The following is a 20,487-nucleotide window of genomic DNA, read 5'->3' as shown; positions in this document are numbered from 1 at the left end:
AATATAATAATTTAGTGACGAGGTGACAAAATATTATACTGGCCGTATGATTCGGCAATTTGTAAATACGTATATGATTCATTTTGAGCTGGAAATTCGTAAAACTAAATCGAGGTTTCAGTTGTACGGATGATACATGTGGATTTGGTCGACACAGACGGATTCGCGAATTATACGAGTATAATTCGGGAACTTAGTAACTAGGTTAACGGAAGAACTGGAATTATCGGAAGTTGATACGAATGCTCATGTTGTAGTAGAGAAATCCCAAAATAAATCTCATAAACGATAACATGATGAAAACAGTAATAATGCACCAAACAAAAGAGACAAACCAAAAGGTGCTTGCTGGAATTGTGGCAAGCCGGGACACCTAAAAAAGGATTGACGATTGTTGAAAAAAAAGAATTCGTACAAAGCAAATCATGTATCAGAGCAAGAACACTACATATAGTTCATACATAATCAGGTTGAGAACAAGGAAATGGAAACACTCAAGACACTAAACCTTTCATGACTTATTATCAACTTCTATTTCCTCACATTACTTCATTATGGAATGAAAACAGATTTGCTTTTAAGGAAAACTTATGAGGCTAAAAGAGAGTCCTAGTCATGCCTGCCACATGTTACTCCAACCTTTTCATCATGAGTTGGAGGACGCCTCATGGCTACATTAGACACCTCATATGACATGTCAAGCTAAAGGACATGTCATGCTTAGACTCAACCTTATCTAGCATTAACCTTAAACTAGTCTTTTATGCATGATTAATACTATAAAGATGCGAGCAGTGCTATCCCGTACGACCTTGCGGGAAATTATCCCACTCAAGCGGCTTCTTTATCCTTAGATCATGCTAAAACCCAGATCTAACAACCTTGGACTCTTTAGGAGAAATGGTGGGTCCATGCTGAAAGTGATGGGTCCTTCCCTGAAAGTGATGGGTCCTTTCCTGAATGTGAATCTAACCGTTGATTTAATCATCAAACGGCAAAGAAGTCGTTTTTGCGGGAAATCATCCCGCAAAGTAGTGTGAAATAGCATTTGTCTAAAGATGTCATAAAACATATTATAGCAAATCATAATTACCTTAAAATAAACAAGAATTACCTTAACCATGATTTTTGCTCAAAACACAAAAAAATCTAACAGATGTTACTATCATTTTTTTCTCCCATGAATAATTGTTCAAGTGGAAAATTAAGATTCTTTCCATATGCATGAATTTTTTTTGTATGATTCAAAAAAAAATGTCGTATTCTGTATAGCTGTATGATATTATATATCAATCATACTACGTACTAACTGATGTCACGTGTCAAAAACTGAGTGATATCACTCATCATAGGTTTGTGGCGTCACTACTGTAGCTTGTATATACTACTGCATCCAGAATCAAGTGGAAGGAATTGTGCCATTTGTGGATAAGTATATCTACAGAGAGATCATGGTCTGAGTTCTCCAAATGACAGATCTAACTAACAACACTGATGCTTTTGTAGTCTGTTTGTAGTATGGCTCACAATTTTCCAAGACAGCTAATCTTTTGGTTACCAGGCCACCACAAGTGACCATCATCTACTAGACTTTGATTAGTCTTACGAATTAATGTGGTGGATCACCTCTGCCATGAGAGTTTATCTTTCACCAATAATTGAAGAGTGAAAGAATGCTACCCTTGAGATTAAGCCTGGTATACGTATATTTAATACAAGATTCTTTAATATGTTAGTATCTCTTTAACTCTACGTATTTACGCAATGAGTACAAACAACAATATTAAATTCATAAAATTGATTGGTTAACCCAATAACGATAATTTGTGTGAAAAACATGTAAAATTTAACACCGTTTAAATAGATGAGAATGTAAAAACTGGCAGGATGTAAAACTTTCATCTTACCAATTTTTCAAATACTTTTTCTTATTTTTAATTTTCTTATTTTTAATTTCCATCCTCGCTATTTTTTAAGTTTAAGTCAGGATGAATCTATACTAATTTTTACTCGTCCGGTAGAAACATGTTTTAAAAATATTTGGACAAATGATCCATTTTCCGAATTCAATTTAGAATTTTTACGAGGAATCGGAGGTATTTATCATTTTAGCCCAATTTTCTGAAAATTAATGTATCCATTATACAAACCACCACAAAGGATACATAATACTTTATGTAGCCATGTTTTGGTTTATGCATCAACTTATTTTCCGTTGCAGCTAATAAAACGATGTACTCCCTCCGTTTCAAAAAAGTGATACTTTCAGTTTAGGTACAATTTTCAAAAATTGATTGCATAACCATTATGCAAACCATCACAAAGGATGCATAACACGTTATGCAGCCATATATTGGTTTATGCATCGGCTAATTTTCCGTTTCAGGAAAAGTGATATTTCCATCCCGTGTCAGAAAAAATAATATTTTCACCCCGTGTCGGGAAAAATGATATTCACACGTCGTGTCAGAAAAAATAATACTTTCGCATTGTGTCAGGAAAAGTGATACTTTCGCGACGTGTCACGGAAAATAATACTTTTGCACCGTGTCAGGAAAAATGATACTTTCGTGTCGATTTCCTCGGTCGATCGTCCCACCCTGACAGCAGTCATCTAGTTATTATTATTATTATTGTGTAGGCTACTCATGTCCGGCATAACTACAAGTGGATGTAACAACCACTACAAAACAAAAATAAATTCAGTATATGTCCAAAATTTCTTCTTTTTCCTTCCTAGTCTAGTTTCGGAAGTGATATACTCATTGAAAGTTTCTCCAGATTTTCATCTCGAGAGGAAAATGGTAACTCCTGCTGCGTTTTTAATACTGGGATGGTGAACGAGTTCTTAATATTGGGATGGTGAACGAGTAAAATGGGCTTAACCATCTATTAAAAGCGAGATTTTTTGGTCGGGATTTTTTGTCGATCAAGCTAGCATTTTCCGTTTAGTTTACAACTCAATTCATAGTGATATGAAATGGGTACGAACTTCACTCTGTATCCTTTGGTCTTCAAGGCGGGTAACATGTTTTTCTTTCATTCCTTCGTTTCCTTAGCAATTCGGGATATAGGAAGCGTTCAGAACTGGAAGCATACGAATATTATATAAATTTGAAAAAAAATTAAATTCGGTCAAAAATCCGGTCAACGGTTTGTGATTCAGCAGTAATACGGAACGGCATACGCTTCTTGTATAAAATTCGCTTTAAAGATATGAATTCAGAATACAAAACTCGACATATATTAACCTGTAAAACAGTCATTTCTAACATAATCTCCCTTAGGTACTATGACTCAGTAATTTACATGAACCATATGTATGATGTGTGCATTACAACTAGCAAATTGCATGTACATTGGTAGTGTTAGATTTTGAAAATCACAAATATAATAAAAAATAACAATTTAGTGACGAGGTGACAAAATATTATACTGGCTGTATGATTCGGTAATTTATAAGTACGCGTATAATTCGTTTTGAATTGGAAATTCGTAAAACTGAATCGAGGTTTCAATTGTACCGATGATACGTACGGATTCGGTGGAATGGATTTGCGAATTATAATTCGGGAACTTAGTAACTAGGTTCCCCGCTAAGTATATGTTTCTCTATAAATATGTACATCCAAACTACAAATATGTACATCCAAACTACATCTTTCTCCTCAACTACAAGTCTATAACATTAGTTTCCGTTTCTCATCAGTAAGTACTTCACTATCATCATGGCTCAATCTCAAGGTTGGTTTCTGTTTCTCTTCAGTACTTCATTATCACCATGGCTCAATCTCAAGGTTGGTCTCGGCTCTATCTCTTGAGTTTTACTCCTCCCTGATACTTATTTTCCTTTGTTTTCTTTTCTTGAATTCATCACAGCTGCATACCCTCCTCAATCGTGTCCACCAGCACCAGCAGTAGAGGGATACCCACCACCTGGTGCCTTTGCTGCACCACCTCCTCCCGGATATCCAGGTGCTGAGTATGCAGGTCAACAACAATCTCAAGCGCCTGGAGCAACCACAGACAGGGGCGCATCGCCCGAGGGATGTCTTGCACTCAAAGAATGGTACGTTAAAATCATCCTGTTACCAATTTTACCTCTCAATTAATAAGTCAATTATCAGATTCTTAAAAATTATTCTTTGTATTTTTTTTTCTCTTGAAAATTGCAGTATTTGTTGGTGTACGGAGCAGTTGGGTTCTTGCTCTTAATCAAATTCTTCCCTATCGATTACAGACATATCATGCTTGGCACCTGCAACGTTTCTATTGATTCTGGAGGAAGAATTTTCATTGCTTTATTTTTATGAGTGTGTTAACTGTATCAAGATTGTCAGTTATTGTTTAGTGCATGTCTGTGTATGCTATATGTTGTCAATGGTCCTGGAATTCTATGACTTGTATAAATCTCAAGTATAATGTTTCACCCGCTCTTAATAGAACTCTTTCACAACGTGCTATGATTGATACGTGAAGTGAATACTTGCTGGGATCTCTAGACGTTTGAATAACAAGTCCAATGAACTGCTCCATTATAACCAAAACGAACTAAAAGCGAAATTCGCATGCCAAACTTATTTCCTGAAACACTCAACAACTTCTTGTAAGAAAGCTTCGTAGATGAACTTATACTAATGGTGTTCTTTTTTCTTATTTGTTAGTTAAGACAAACAACTCGGAAGGAACAAGTTCAATTGCAACATTTGTACTGCATTGTTCATATTAAATTTTGCTAAATTTCGTGCAGATGAAAGTAGAAGAAGTTAAATTTTGCTAAATTTTTATTTTCTGTGGGCCCCTTTTTTTTTTCCTTGTGTCTTGTGGTGATTCCACTGTGACAAAATCATGGTGAATCTAGCATTTTCGATTTATTTACTACTCACAATGTATCTTCTTTTATCAGTGTTTTGTAGAGGGAATCTTGGTTACGAAGCAGATAAAACATTACGATCTAAGACAATGTCAGTAGTATCAGAGCTTGGGTGTATAGTATTGAGTCCCATAACACATTTAAGCAAAGATAAATTACCTCAAAACAGGGCGGGAATAAAAGTAAAAGGAAATAAAAGTCAAACTGATTTGACTCATGAATCAAACAAAATTCTAATACTAACGCTTCTTTCTACTCTTAGAACCATGCTAGCTAATCTGTTGTCGGCACTTGATACGATTTATCTCACGCAGATCTACAACCTGCGAACTCCTTCCCTTCGGTTTGCGAAACAACACTTATTAGCTTCTCCGATGGAATGTGTTTGAATATAGACGCCTGAATCCATGTAGGATACGCAACCCTTTTTTTAAATTCTGATTTTTCTTTTTTTTGAAAGAAAAAGGACAAAAATGAATTAAAATTTAGATCTCATCAAAAAGATGAAGGCTAAAGGAGAGAATACAAATTAATTAGTTGTTTCCGACAACAGCATCCCAATTACATATTAAGGTACTCAAAGAGTAACCTTAAAAAAGACTGGTGTATTCAACGACCAATGATACAAAGTGCACTTAACCGATATTATCAACTGACTAATAGTTCTTCTAAAGTTTCTACAAAGTCGGTCATAACGTTCTTTCCATATGTTCCACCAAATTGCGAAAGGAAGAAGGCCCCAAATCCTTTTCACTATGTGTTTGCTCTTCTTGTTAGACCACTCCAAAATGCTAGCCTTGATGTTTTCGGCAAAAACCCACCTCACTCCAAAGCTATCTAAGAAGTAATGCCAAATCTTTCTTGTTTCACATTGCCACTGTTATTCGACTGGGAAGAGTTGGAAACGAGTTATGTTGAAGAAGGTGATTCTGTTCCGTTTCGAATTGTTGATACCCGATGTGGTGTTCGGCCAGGTCTGAAGACTGCAGTTCCATATGATTACTTGGATACAAACCCAGGTAGTGGCTGGGATCAGGTCTTTAGGAATGCGAACGAGGAACCGAGGATGCAGTCTGAATCTCCTGAAGCTGGTGCTTAAGGTTTATTAACAATGTTTAATGATCTAACGTTTTTTTTATTTGTAGTAGAAACTCGTATGCTTCTTGTGATCAACTCATTAACAATTACAGATCTATTCTTGCATAATAGAGGAATTTTGACTTGCATTATTGAGCTTGAATTAAATGGAAGTCAAATTGTTTATAATAAATTCTTATCGTCTCTAACCTGTAGTTGATTGCGGATCCTTGAAGATCACATCTGGGAATGTGATAAATTGGATCCTTGACTCATATAATGGAGCCAAGAAGACCCAAATTGGATCTCTTGGTTAACTTGAGAAAGATCATTTCGCTAACCAGAGATCTTTTTTTTCGGATACCGTTTGTTTTCCAAGCATATTCATATGGATCAAACTCATCCTTGATGGCTATAAAGAATTAATCAGAGTACACATTTGATGGAAGAGAGTTGTTACTTTTGCCGCTAAAGTAAATGGATGATGGAAATATATCAGTTCAAAAAACTGGAATAATTCAGTGGGGATATTTTGGTTCATCACCAGTGCAGAAACCAAAATATATCAACTTCTTAATCACATCGCCCACTAGATTATCAAAAAGCTAAAAGAAAAAACTTACAGATAACATGGAAGAGAATGAACTGAAAATTTGTTACAAAGCCAGGAGAGCTTCAACCTTCGCAATCTGATCCTCTTCGTTCTTCCGAGTTGGACTTCTGTTAGCCTCATCGTACAGATCATGCTTCCACTTCTCTGCTCTAAAACTGGTTGGCCGACTACGATACTCATTCCTTTCCCCATGCCTTTCATTAAGCCCATCTCGTCCCCTATATCCACCTCTGCTGCCACCATACCTTTCTCGCTCTCTAGAAGGAAACCCAGTCCTATTATGTGGTACAGCTAGGTCTAAAGTGAATGGTCTCTCAGATCTGTCCAATTCACGGTAAGAGCGGTCTCCTCTTTCATCCTTTCTTGAATTTCCAGATGGAGGACGATCAGCCCTAGCAGATTCTGTAGTTGCTGTTCTACCAACAGCATTGCTGGGTTCTGGTTCCATCTTCTTCTCCTGGAATGCTGGCCTTTTCCTTGCGGGGGTTGGTTTATCTGACTCCAATTCTACGTATCCGTCGTGACGCCAAACTTTATCATCTCTCCGACCTTGGGCCCTGTCACCTCTTTGTGTCGAATTGTGCACAGTTCTCCTGTCTCTTCCATTCCTATCACTTGACCTGTCCTTCGGGTTGCTGACATGTCCATGATCTATTGAGATAAATGCAAAGCAAAGGTCAGAACACTCCTTGTAAAACAAATGATGATGGGAAACAAGATCCTGGCCATCAAATTAAATAAAATAAATGAATTTATGATGTCGTCATCCTTTTTCTATAAGCACATATCCCTGGGCAGAATTTTTTTAGAATCTTTATGACTATGAGGTGAAACAATCCAGACAAGTCAGACCCCAATACTTAAATAAATGAACCTTAAGAGGATACCCCTATGCTTCATGTCATGGACTAACTAAACGGTATATCCATCACATTTTGAATCACATGGCCTAGAAATCACTTCTACTAGTTCAAACTTAACTTGTTGTTGTTTTCCAAAATTTATGTACAATATAAGAAATACAACATAACTTGGATGGTCTTTCAAGAGTGATAAGCAGGTGCGGAAAATAAGCAGGTGCAGAAAATAAGCAGGTGCAGGGCACATACCCCTATGCTTCATGCCGTGGACTAACTAAATGGTATATCCATCACATTTTGAATCACATGGCCTAGAAATCACTTCTACTATTGAAACTTAACTTTTTGTTGTTTTCCAAAATTTATGTACAATATAACTTGGATGGTCTTTCAAAAGTGATAAGCAGGTGCAGAAAATAAAAGATTAAGACGTGAATGACGAGATAATAATTGATGGGCTTAGGAGGATGAGAAGATATACCAGTACTATCTCTGCGACTAAACCTTCGGCCACCTTGTGCCGCACTACCAGGTTCATCGTGCTGTATTTATGTCACATATGTACAGGCAAAGATTACTATATGTGGACTAGCACTTGGAGGCATATTTTTCAACAACTGAAAACCCAATACACTAGATAAGAAAATTAAGAGATACGCTAATAAAAACCAAACCCACTGCAAGAATCAACGGAAATGCATCGCTAAGAAATTTTTAGCAAGAAATGTCGGATGAGCTGATTGGTAAGGAAAAACATTGATCTTTTCCCTCATACTAAAACTAGATGTAAATGTGTAAGCTTGGTATCAGGTTTATCTACTGTTAATTTTTAACACTATCACCCTCACAAATATATAAATTTGTAGTGTAATCAGTGATACGTTGCATTATCACTCATCTGAGCTTCCAATTATCTTACCTGAGATTTGTGATTCTTAGCATATCACAAGTAACATTTAACCAATTTTTTGACAAAAATTCAGTTGAATTACTTCTAAACTACATACTTTATGCACTTACACGTCACTCAAATGTATGAATAAACATCATTAAAAACATCTAAACGACATTGTCATAAGGTTGAAACCTTGGTGCAAAAAGCAGAAGCTGAAACTGCTGACCAAACATGTATCACTGTTGGTTATGGAATGCTACGAGATTTTGTTGCATCATAGAGAGGAGGTCATTATCCAATCTCTTTCAAGTGAGATATATCTTCATTAATCAGTGTTTGGTAGAGGGTATCTTGGTTACCAAGCAGGTAAAACTGTACGACCTAAGACAATGTCGGTGGTCTCACAGCTTAGGCATATCCAGTCCCCTAACACATTTAACCAAAGGAAAAATACCTCAAAAAATGATCCAGGTCGAGGGATCTCAGTTGCCCCAGAGGAATGTTTGGCGCCAACCTTTCCATCAGCACTCTTGCTCAACTCTTTGTTCACGTTATCAGGTTCAATCTTCGACTCAGGCACATGTGCAGTCTCAAGAGGTAAAGCATCCTTCAATCCCCGGTGACTCTTTTTATCCTGATCTAAACCTTCCTCACCATCCAAGTTATGAGAAGACGTTCTCTCTGTTGCTGGCTTGCCATCTCTCCTTGATCTCTTGGAGCTAGCAATACAACAATTAAGAATTTATAGCGAATCTGAGATGAAACGACATTAATGTAAACGACTAAGGAAATTTAGAACTAGAAGAGGTATCAACAACTTGAAGGCTGGTTCAGAGGATATTAAAACCATCTGTGCAAGTAAAGCACTAAGGATGGTAACAAAAAAACTGAACTTTAGCGATTAGAGAAGCAACAATAGGACTTGCATAGTTTCTTCTGTTTTCTCCCATTGAGAAGAATACAATAATAACTACACCATGCTATAACCAACATAATAATAACAATAATAATAAGGAAAAGAACCGGCGGTATTAAGCTAGATATGCTTACTGGCGTACCATTTAAGCATCTATACAATTTTCAGTTAGCTGTACAACAACTTGCACAATAGGTCAAATGAAAATAGCACCTCATTACAGTTGGTTGGTGTAATTTGTACATCAAGAACACAACAATATGTGGAGAACTTTATGAAAATTATTGGCATCTGAGTAGTGCTTAGACACAAACTGAGCATGAAGGACAACATTCACTCGAACATGGTAAATGCAAATTATGCAATAGATAAAGTGGGAGAAGGGAGATAAATCAATAACTAACAAAAAAAATGGCATCACCCATACTGACACTCAGCTTACTGATACCTAGTTTACCCCAGCAGATAGATTTCCGCAATTAAGGTTTAAGGTAAAAGTATGTATGAAATGTTAGTCTTCTCGAGTTTAACTGGCAACATGCATCTCAACTCGAGCAGTAGCGTTGTTTGAGTGCACTTATCAAAGCAACTACGGGATATTCCAATTAAAACAAGTTGGTATCAGCTGAGCTGTTCTCGCAGTGATTATAGACATTAGGGTATCTACACAAATTATATATTCTCAAGTTTTAACTGTGAAATAACAGCAATTTTTTGTTTTCAAACCCTAAATTTCTTCTTAACTCCCAAAACACACATTTTACCCAGAATATCTACGATATGAAAACACCCCAAGCAATTAAAACGATTGAATGTAATACAAATCATTCAAATATATGTATAAAGGAATCAGAGAAGAAGAAGAAACCTTGATTCTCTTTCGAGATGGGAACTACGCTTGGTATCTGATTCACGACCTTCTCGTCCAGACATTGGAATCTTTACTTCTCTGTTCTCTCCGCTGTCGATTGTTGGATCATTCAGTCTGAAAGTTTTTGATGGTTTCTTCGTTTTCTCCAAAAAGATATGAAGAGGAATTCGCAAATGCGGAACCAGGGCTCTCTGGAGTCTGGAATCTGGATCCCCTCCTATTCGTTATTAATATCGAGGTGCAAAAGTTCACACCGGTTCCTTACTTCCTAGTCCAATGTTTGGACTTTGGATCCTAATCCGTGGTTCCGTGGCTCCGGTACCGGATATCGTATCGGTCCTCGCAGATATGATAAGGTCGTATCGGTGATCCTGACCGATACTGACCGAGAATTATTTTTATGTCAGCTCGGGTCCCGTCCTACATCATGCAGATTTGCATACATTAATGTTAGATGTTTGAATACACTTTCAAGTATAACAGGTACTTTTTTTTACTTCGACGAAAAGGTTAAAATTCATAGGTCAAGTAATATGTACAATAAGTTTACCATGTTATCTTGATTAAAAACATTGGACAATGTACTCGATTTATAAAAAAACGTTGAAGGCTTTTGATTCTTGCTTCCTTAGCTAAAGTATCCACTGTCGAATTGTGTGTTTCTGTTTATGTATCTTACCTTAGTTTGTGGGAGCGTTTCCAAGATCTCTTCAACTTCTTTAATTGTATTTTCAGCTTTCCAAGGAATGGCCTTACAATTCATATTGATGGAATCAGTAATACCTTTGCAATCTGTGACCACTGACACACTAGATAAAATATTACTCCCTCCGTTTTAAGAAAAGTGATACTTTCACTTTTTCAATTTGGCCTATTTTTAGGAAAAAATGAAAAAGTGAAAGTATCACTTTTCCTAAAACGGAGGTAGTATCTCTTAACCAAGATGTAGCTTTTAGCATTGCTTTTGCTTCTGTATGAACTGTTGTCAATGCTTTATCTGAACCCGCTTCGATATGCATAAATTCCTCTTGATCTACTAAAAATAAAGTAAACGCGAATCCCATTGATAAGTCTTCTTTCTTGAAAGCAGCATCTATAAACAGTATATGATCCGTGTTTAAAGACGCCCAATTTTGATTAGATAAAACTCCATTTCTAGAAAAAGGAATCCGCAAAGACGTAATTGACATGTTGAATATAAAAACTTGTTAATCTGCTATATCAGCATTGTCGGTTTTGGATCCTTTTATTCGAAAACCATTGAGCATCTATGCTTCTAAATAAACAAGAGTATGGTAGCAATTTTATCTGATATCTGAGAAACATTCGAATCTTATATCCAATTTTTGACCCAATTACTTATAGAGTGTGAAAAGGGGATTATTAATATGGCTTAAAGATGAACCAAACAAACGGCTCTTGTAAAGGGGCACAATCTGAAAAGATGTTATTCATTTTCTTGTACTTGAGAGAATGTTTAATTCTTGGAATTACTTTAATTTTCCATAATTTCTTCCATAGAAAATTAGCCATAGTGTCGTTATCTTGTTCCTGATTTATAAGAAAATTATAAATATTTTTCACTAAAAATGCTCCTGAAGAATGATGCGTCCATTTGATCTTATTTTTATCTTCGTTTTGTGTCGAAATTGTAAGAATTTTTTCCTTAATGTGCGGAGTGAAATAATCAAGTAATTTTTCAAGATCCAAAGTATCTTCTGGAGTAATTAACTCTTTTACCAGTTTTGGAATTTGGTCCACTATGTCCGATGATTTTTGAATCATATATTCATTAGAAACCCATCTATCTTCCCTAATTTTAGCCGATTCCCCATTTTTAATTTTTCAAACGAAATTACCTTTAATAAGGTTCAAGCCTTTTTGGATGCTAGTCCAAATCAAGAAAGGTTAGATGTTCTAGGGAATTCTAGAATGCTAGAGTTTGAAAAGTATTTGTCTTTTAAAAATTTAACCCATAATTAATCTGGTTCAGAGGTTAGTCTACTGGCCAATTTGGTAAGAAGTTCTAGATTGAACTGGTGTGAGTGTTTAATTCCTAGCCCCCCTTGAGATATGGGTTTGCAAATACCGGTCCAAGCTTTTATCAAAACCTCCTTGTCTTTTAACCCCATCTTTGTTCCACCAAAAATTTCTTTGAATCCTATTCAATTGATCAAGTCTCTTTTGGTAGGCCTAGAACTTGCATTTGATAAGTAGGATAAGCTTGAAGAATAGATTTAAGTATTACTTTCCGCCCTGCTTGAGAGGTAAGCTTAGATTTCCAACCTTGAAAGGTAGAATAATACCTTTGTAGCAGCGGCTCAAAATTCTCCTTCCTATTCTTATAAAAAAAAAAGAGGAGTCCCCAAGTACCTTTCATTTTTCGTCATCAATTAAATTTTAAGTATTTTTGCAATTATCTTTCCATGTCTCGGATGAATGCGGCGGTTAAAATAAACTCCCAATTTTTGAAGATTTGACCCGCTATGTCTCTGAAAGTTGATAAAATGTCTAATACATTTTTTTTGCTTCTCCTAAATCCTCTTTTGTGAATAAAAAACAATCATATACGAACAACATGTGAGCGATATTCGGTGCATCTTTATTGGTTTTAAGACCAAAGAGATTTTTTCCATAATTGCATTTTCCAGAAGTCTGGATAGAATTTCCATGCAGATTAGGAAAACATAAGGGGAGAGCTCCTAGTCTTAAACCTCTAGAATTTTTGAATGTTGGTCCCGGGAAACTATTAAGCAGAACGGAAAATGGGGTGGTTGAAATGCATTGCATAATCAGATTAACTCATGTGAAGTTGAATCCAAGCGATAAAAAAGCTTTATTTATGAAACCCCACTCCACTCTATCTCTATCGGAAGCTTTAAAAAGATCTAGTTTAAGAACTAAATATCCCTTCTTATCTATGAAAATTCTCATTGAGTGAAGAATTTCGTGTGCTATGATAATGTTATCAGTAATTTATTTACCCGGAGGAAAAGCTGATTGGTTTGGGGATATTATCTTGTTTAGGTCAGGTTTAGCCTGTTAGCTAAAATATTTGAAATTATCTTGTAAATCGTATTGCTTAAAGCTTATGGGCCTAAAATTTGTCGGAGTTTGTGGAGTGGTTATTTTCGGGATTAGGGTAATCTAGGAATGAGTGAAGTTCGGGTTTAAAATCCCTGATATAAATAAGTCTTGAATTGTAGAAATAATATCTTTGCCCGAAACTTAACAATTATCTTTAAAAAAACCGGGATGGAAACCGTCCGGACCAGGAGCCCCCCATTGATTCATATTTGTAATAGTATCCTAAATATCTTCCTTTCACAAAGGGAGAAATTTTCTTCTTCAGAGATGCAAGGAAAAATTATGTTTGAGAGATCAATATCATAATTGTTGATTTGAGAAGTATTGATCTGTGTAAAGTGATTAACAAGAAAATAATAGATTTGGTCTTTGTCTGATAGCCACAAACCCGATGGCTCTCTAAGAGAATTGATTGAATTAATCTTATTTCTATTTGTTGCTAACGCATGAAAGTATTCAGTGTTTTGATCATATTTACTAAAGAATTTATCCTTAGAGATCTGGTGATAGTAATAGTTTCTTATTTTGACCATTATCCTAGTTCAGCTTGTAGATTTTTCATTTTTTATATGTTTGTAGATAATTACCCGGCCTGTGGATACTCTCTACTTTATTGTTTATAGTTTTTATATTTTTGTGAATATTTATGAAAAAATCGGTATTCCAATGAGATAAATCCAAAGAAAGAAGTTTAAGATTCAAGTGAAAATCATTATTGGAAGGGTTATCCGAGTGAAGTCTCCAAGAAACGGTTACTATCGATGTTACTATTGGGTGAGATAACCAAGATTTGATACACCTGAATGGTTTTTGTAATTTCCTCTTTTATGGGTTTGAATCTAAAAAAAATTGGAGTATGATCTGAGCCCACTCTGGGTAAGTGAGTTAACTTTGTGTCCGGAAAGTTGTGAATCCATTGATTAAATATTAAAGCTATGTCAATTCTTTCATAAATATTTTCTTATCCCTTTCTGTTTTTCAACCAAGTGAAAGGTGCTCCGTCATATCCCGCATCTTGCAGACCCATAAAATCAATTATCTGAACTATAAATGATTTGCTGCTCAAGTACGTTTTATTTCCCCTTGTTTTTCTTTTGAATCAAAAATAATGTTTAGATGCCCAATTAACATCCATGGGTTATTTACCTGTAAAGAAAATTCTTCCATATATGTCATTATTTTATCATATCATCAACATATATTGCTCCGTAAACACAAGTAATCAATGTCTTCTTATCCCCTAAAGTTGATTCGAAATGGCACACATTAAATTTTGACTCAATTAATTTCATTTCTACATTGTTGTACCAAGCAATGGATAACCTTTTTGATTGAGAATATTGATTATTGGTATTTCCACCGTTCCCTGTGGGTTCGACCCGTACTTTCCTCTGTCTACTAGTTAGACACCGTGCGATTGCGGTTATTATATATAGGCAATCCCGAAATCCTATCATCACTCTAATGAGATGTACAAGGTATAAATACATAGCAATTCGTGAGTTGGTTCAGTCATAGTACGCGTACCGGTTTGTAAACATTTAACCAAACCGAGTTCCGGAGTTCACATAACTTTTTAAGTTTGTGTACCAGTTTGGAAACCTTAATACTATCGCCGGTTCCGGAATCGATTTGGAAACGCGACCGAGTTAAGGTACACATAACTAGTGAAGTTTGCATACTGGTTTGGAAACAAACCTTGTTCCGTAACCACAGTTCAATAATGGTTTGCATACGAGTATGCATACCGATCAGGTTCACGAGTTACATGGATTTTCATATGATATACATAAGAGTATGTGTACCATTAATCTGTAAGTCGATATATAGCTACTCTGCTACGTGTACAAGTACATGTAATACAGGTTCAGATATATAACCATTTTCCTAGTAAAACTGATACCACTCCCTTGTATCCGAATATGTAGTAGTTCTATATTTTTCTAAGTCGATTTGAAACATTCCTGAATAACATCTGAAAATGCGGGGGTCTAACAACCACACCTAAAAATTCGTTTGGCAATCTGAGAGGACTTACTCCAATACACTTTCTAGAGAATCAACTAGACAGTCAGACTCAATTTAGAATAAAGTATATCAAAGAGTACAATATTTCGATCTCTCGATTTAATACTTACTCAAGCAAATAAAAATCTGCGAGTCTTGATTAAATACAAGAGATAACTTGGATGGTACCAAAGACCAATATCCAAGTGTCAATCAATGTATATCAACAACCAAAGGTTGGATATTTTAATTGATTGATCTGACGCACAACCTGTAATATTTCAATTTTATAACAAAATATAATGCGGAAAATAAATAGCAAAGACACTAGAATTTTGTTAACGAGGAAACCTCAAATGTAGAAAAACCCCGAGACCTAGTCCAGTTTGAACACCCCACTGTATTAAGCCGCTACAGACACTAGCGTACTGCAAACTAACTTCGGTTTGGATTGTAGTTGAACCCTAATCAATCTCACATTAACTCAAGGTACAATTGCGCTCCTTATGTCTCTGATCCCATCAGGATGCTACGCAGTTGATTCCCTTAGCTGATCTCACCCACAACTAAGAGTTTCTACGACCCAAAGTCGAAGACTTTAATAAACAAATCTGTACCACACAGAAAAATCTACGATAATAGATAAATCTGTCTCCCAAAGATAAATCTATGAGTTTGTTCCGTCTTTTGGTAGAAATCAAGGTGAACAGGAACCAATCGATAACCCGGACTTATATTCCCGAAGAACAGCCTATAATTATCAATCACCTCACAATAATCTTAATCGTATGGTAGCGAAACAAGATATTGTGGAATCACAAACGATGAGATGAAGATGTTTGTGACTACTTTTTTATCTTGCTTATCGGATATATAAATCTCAAGCCAATAATATACAATTATGCTGGTACGATAGATACAACAAGATCAGATCACACAACTACAAGAGAAGTAGTATCGGTCTGGCTTCACAATCCCAATGAGTCTTCAAGTCGTTAACCTACGTGGTCTCGAGAAGAAACCTAAGGTTAAAGGAGAATCGACTCTAACTATATAACTAGTATCACACATGACGTCTGGGGATTAGTTTTTCCAGTTGCTAGAGTTCTCCTTTATATAATTTCAAAATAGGATTTGCAATTAATGTTAGCTTAGTAACAAAGCATTCAATATTCACCGTTAGATGAAAACCTGATTAGATTCAAGCTAATATCTTTCACCGTTAGATCAAAACTTAGCTTGTTACACACAAATGAAATGTATTTCATTTAGGTTTGAGTAACTGTACCTAAACGTGTACACTGAGTTGGTTCAACAATCGTTAACCAATGGTTATCCATATGAGCACTTTCATATCAACCGTATTCATCTTTCTCATAACTAGTTCCAGTGACTTCAAAAGAACTAGTTGAAGAGTTGTTCAATTGCTTGTGTCTTTATTCATAAACACAATTGAAACAAAATCAGTTTGATTCGTTTGAATCAATTCATGAACAATATAGCCACGGTTTGCAAAGATTGCATTCCTTAGAATTTATTTTCTTAAGTTCATGAACTACAAATTTTATAAAATAACCAACTTAAGAATGCGCACGAGTATGCGTACGGGTATGCGTACTTAAGTAACCGAATGAGTTGGTTTTAGTTTCCAAACTCAGTAGAATTTTTCGGGTGAAAAACTTCCCCCAGTATGCGTACGGGTACACATACTTTAGGTGACTGGTTAACAAAGTTTGCAAACTACAAACTCAACAGATTTTCACGGACGTGAACTTCTGCAAGTATGCGTACGGGTATGCATACCTAACCTGTCTCCTTCACCAATTCTGTATGCACACATATGCACACACTTGGTTCCCGGTTTATGGATTTATACACTAATGTGCGAACACACTATATATGCTTATATCCAAAGATGGTTATGTAATCTCAACTCTCCATCCCAATCATTGAAACATTCTTAGAGGATGTTATATAGTTGTTATTCACAAACTATTTTTTGTCTAAGCTATTTTCAAGATTGAAATGTCATCATGACTTTCGTCACGGATAAAGATGAAAATGGTTAAAGCGAAAGATTACCAACACATATTTCGAAAAATAGATAGGCGAGTTAAACTCGGCTCGAAATAGCAAATTTGCATAAATGAAAACTATCATACTTATACGACTTTGTCTCAAGAGTAGGAGATAGAGTAGATAAACTTTTGAGTGATAGATAAGTTCAAGTATCCACATACCTTTTAGTCGGATGAAGTTCCACAGGTTCCATGAGTAGTCCGTCGTCTTTGTATGATGATCGTCGTGGAGTCTGGAGCTCAACTACACTTAACTATCCTAGTATGAGACTTAGCTATAAGTAGACTTTAAATCAAGACGTATAGTTTTGGCAACTAAATTTTACAAACAAGCTTGAGATAACAACGCTTGCGAGTTCGACCGAGCAAAGCTATAACAATATCAATGATACATATCACTGTTCCAGGTTATTTCCAAATGATAAACTTGAATCATGATTTTGATTCTGAACAATAAATTGTCCTTAACCAAAATTCATCAAGTATGAACAAATGTTCATTAAGCTTAGTCATTATATTTTGAGAAATTCGTTAACTAGATAATTAGTTCCCGACTCGAAATTCTTGTCTATGCATAATAGTCTAATTAGTTACGCGACATCGTCTCAAATGATAGAAAGTGAATATAACATGATATATAGGTGGTTCAGTCTTCACTTACCTTTTGTTGATGAAGTTCTCCAAAAGCTTCGACTGATCTTCGCCTTCAAACAGTAGAATACAATAATGACGGTCGTAATCCTATGTTTATCAACTACATTTCTATTCTAGTCCGAGACTTAACTGATTGTAAACTAGAAATCAAGATATAATTCTGAAAACAAGCTTGAGATATCAACACTTGTGAATTCAACCGAGCAATACTCTAACAGTAACAATTATGCAGTTGTCATGGTACCTATCAATTATAGTTCCGATTATCATTATCTTTCATATCATGGTGTTACATCATTACCACTACCCCATCATTCATGTTGCCTTATTTCGTCGACCTAATAATTTTCCAGTTATAAAGTTTTTTTTATAAGAAACTATAATCCTCGTCTAAGGCTTCGACTTGATTTACGAAAGTATACACCTAATTTAGAAAACTTTATAGCTTTCCCAAAAGAGTCACTAAAAATATTTTAAACTTTCTCGTTTCAAGTTTTAGAAATTGCAAACAATATATATATATATATATATAAACGAATGTGATATATTCATGAAGTTAACTATACCACTCGAATTGTCATTTTATAGAAAAGTTAGACCCGTACAGTAAGCCAATAATCTTAGGAGGTCTAAATATCGAAAAAAAAACACAGAGCACTTAAAACTCAACTTTGTTAGATAAGTTAGCGTGGAGATTAGTGACTGAACAACATGCACCATGGACTAGGATATATAAGGAAAAATATTTCCAAATAACAAACCTCTTCATGTTGTCAATGAGACTTCTGTTTCTTGGATTTGAAAGGGATCTGCAGAGGTCCAGAAATTATCAAAAGACATTACTGTTGGGAAGTGGATGATGGTAAATCTATTGAAATTTGGAAGGATAAGTGGGTACCAAAAAGATCTGGCTTACTTGACTCTTTTAATGCTTCTTTAAATTTGAAATTTTCCAGTTAACTTATTGTGCCTAATGAATGTAAATGGAATGTGGAGTTGCTTAATATTTTGTTTAACAAGGATACAGTTCAAGATATATGTGAGATAAGTTCAATAGGTTTTGATGTATTGAGATCGAAACCAACCCATAATGGGATATTTAGTGTTAAATTTGCTTACAAAGTCATAATAAATGATATTTATGGAAATGAAACTCCTGATTTCCCATAGAAAGCCTTATGAAAACTTGACATACCACAAAAAATTAAACATTTCTTGTGGAAATGTGTCAATGATTGTTTACCTGTTAGAAAAAAATTTGCTAGGCATGTTGTTGTAGATAAAGAGAGTAAGTATCCTTTTTGTCAGTTGAATCTGAAACAACATATTATTTGCTAGTTAATTGTCAGGTTACAAAAAATCTTCTATGTGCTATTAATCATATATTTGTTCTAGTTGGTTTGATAGAACAAATACTAATGTAGAGAAAAACAACTTCATAATGTTGATGGGTTTTGCTTTATGGCATGTCTGGAAAAATTAGATGTGTAGTGGTCTTTGATAATGCTATGGTGCAGGTTGATCTCTTTGTTAAGTAAGTTAACAAAGAGGTAAATGAATGGAAATGCAATTCTGCAAGGAGGAGAGTAAGTAATCTGTCCAATAGACATGCTAGAACTATCACACCTTGATTACTTCCAGAAAACGGCTTTGTGAAAGTGAATTTTGATGCATCTTTTATCAAGAAAAACAAGGATACGGGAATATGACTAACTATGATTAATTGTGCAGGTGAATGTAGATGTGCAGTATCAACATCAGGAGTAGCTCAAAATGAGGAGCAAACAAAAGCATTTGCAGCATTGGAGGCAATAAAGTTAGCTAGAGCTGCTGGCGTGGAATGCTTGCATTTGGAAGTAGACTGTCAGAACGTGGTTAATGCAATAAATGGTAGTGTCGGGTCTATTAGATGGAAAAATAATAATAAGGTTTAGTCCACGAGTGAGTTGAGGGGAGTTTAATGTATTTTGTATCATGGGGATTTTGAGGGAGTGTAAGAGAGTACAGGGAGTTTGAGAGAGTTTGATGTTTTGACTGTAGGGAGTTTGAGAGATTCTCCCAAAATCTCTACTCTTTTGAGAGATTTGGAATGAGATAAAAATACATTGTAATCTCTCTAGAACTCCCCAGAACTCAAAAAAAAAAAACCAACTCCCTAACATTCTAATTTTTACCACTAACAGGGAATTTAAGAGTTTCTTTCAAACTTCCCCACGACTAACGGAGATTTTGAGAGACTCCTTCAGACTCCCCCACGATTAACGGGAAAAAACATAACTACACCCAACTCCCCCAACTCCCTTGAGGAATAACACCCTGATAGTCTCTGATTGTAAAGAGATGTTAAAACATTTTCAAGTCTGAAAATGCACATTTATTCCTAGGGAATCAAATGAAATTGCAAACTGCCTTTCAAAAAGAAAGGGCAAGGAAAATATCAAAATCGTGGTTTTCTGATTTTCCTAATTGGTTAAAGACTCTCGTTAGAGAGAAACTTGATGTAATCCTTCAATTTTGAACCTATAGAAAAAAAAGAAACCCATACAATAAATCCAA

The 20,487-nt window shown here is 35.4% G+C and overlaps 2 protein-coding genes across 2 annotated transcripts; one reads left to right on the top strand and one right to left on the bottom strand.

The window, feature by feature from the left end:
* Positions 1-3,600: 3,600 nt before the first annotated feature.
* On the top strand, positions 3,601-4,485 carry LOC113287084 (cysteine-rich and transmembrane domain-containing protein WIH1-like). The gene is made up of 3 exons (XM_026535753.1): positions 3,601-3,744; positions 3,880-4,069; positions 4,176-4,485. Exons 1-3 carry the CDS (start codon positions 3,729-3,731, stop codon positions 4,213-4,215), a joined length of 246 nt encoding a protein of 81 aa, XP_026391538.1. The 5' UTR covers positions 3,601-3,728; the 3' UTR covers positions 4,216-4,485.
* A 1,884-nt stretch (positions 4,486-6,369) lies between these two features.
* On the bottom strand, positions 6,370-11,295 carry LOC113311775 (nuclear speckle splicing regulatory protein 1-like). Its single transcript, XM_026560590.1, has 7 exons — positions 11,014-11,295; positions 10,785-10,856; positions 10,492-10,525; positions 10,103-10,322; positions 8,773-9,037; positions 7,905-7,965; positions 6,370-7,214 (listed from the first exon to the last, which is right to left on the bottom strand). The coding sequence occupies exons 1-7, from the start codon at positions 11,293-11,295 to the stop codon at positions 6,607-6,609; spliced, it is 1,542 nt and encodes a 513-aa protein (XP_026416375.1). The 3' UTR covers positions 6,370-6,606.
* Positions 11,296-20,487: the final 9,192 nt, after the last annotated feature.

Source organism: Papaver somniferum, chromosome 1 (genome assembly GCF_003573695.1).
Source record: "Papaver somniferum cultivar HN1 chromosome 1, ASM357369v1, whole genome shotgun sequence".
Classification (NCBI taxonomy): Eukaryota; Viridiplantae; Streptophyta; class Magnoliopsida; order Ranunculales; family Papaveraceae; genus Papaver; species Papaver somniferum.
This window is presented reverse-complemented; position numbering and strand designations above follow the sequence as displayed.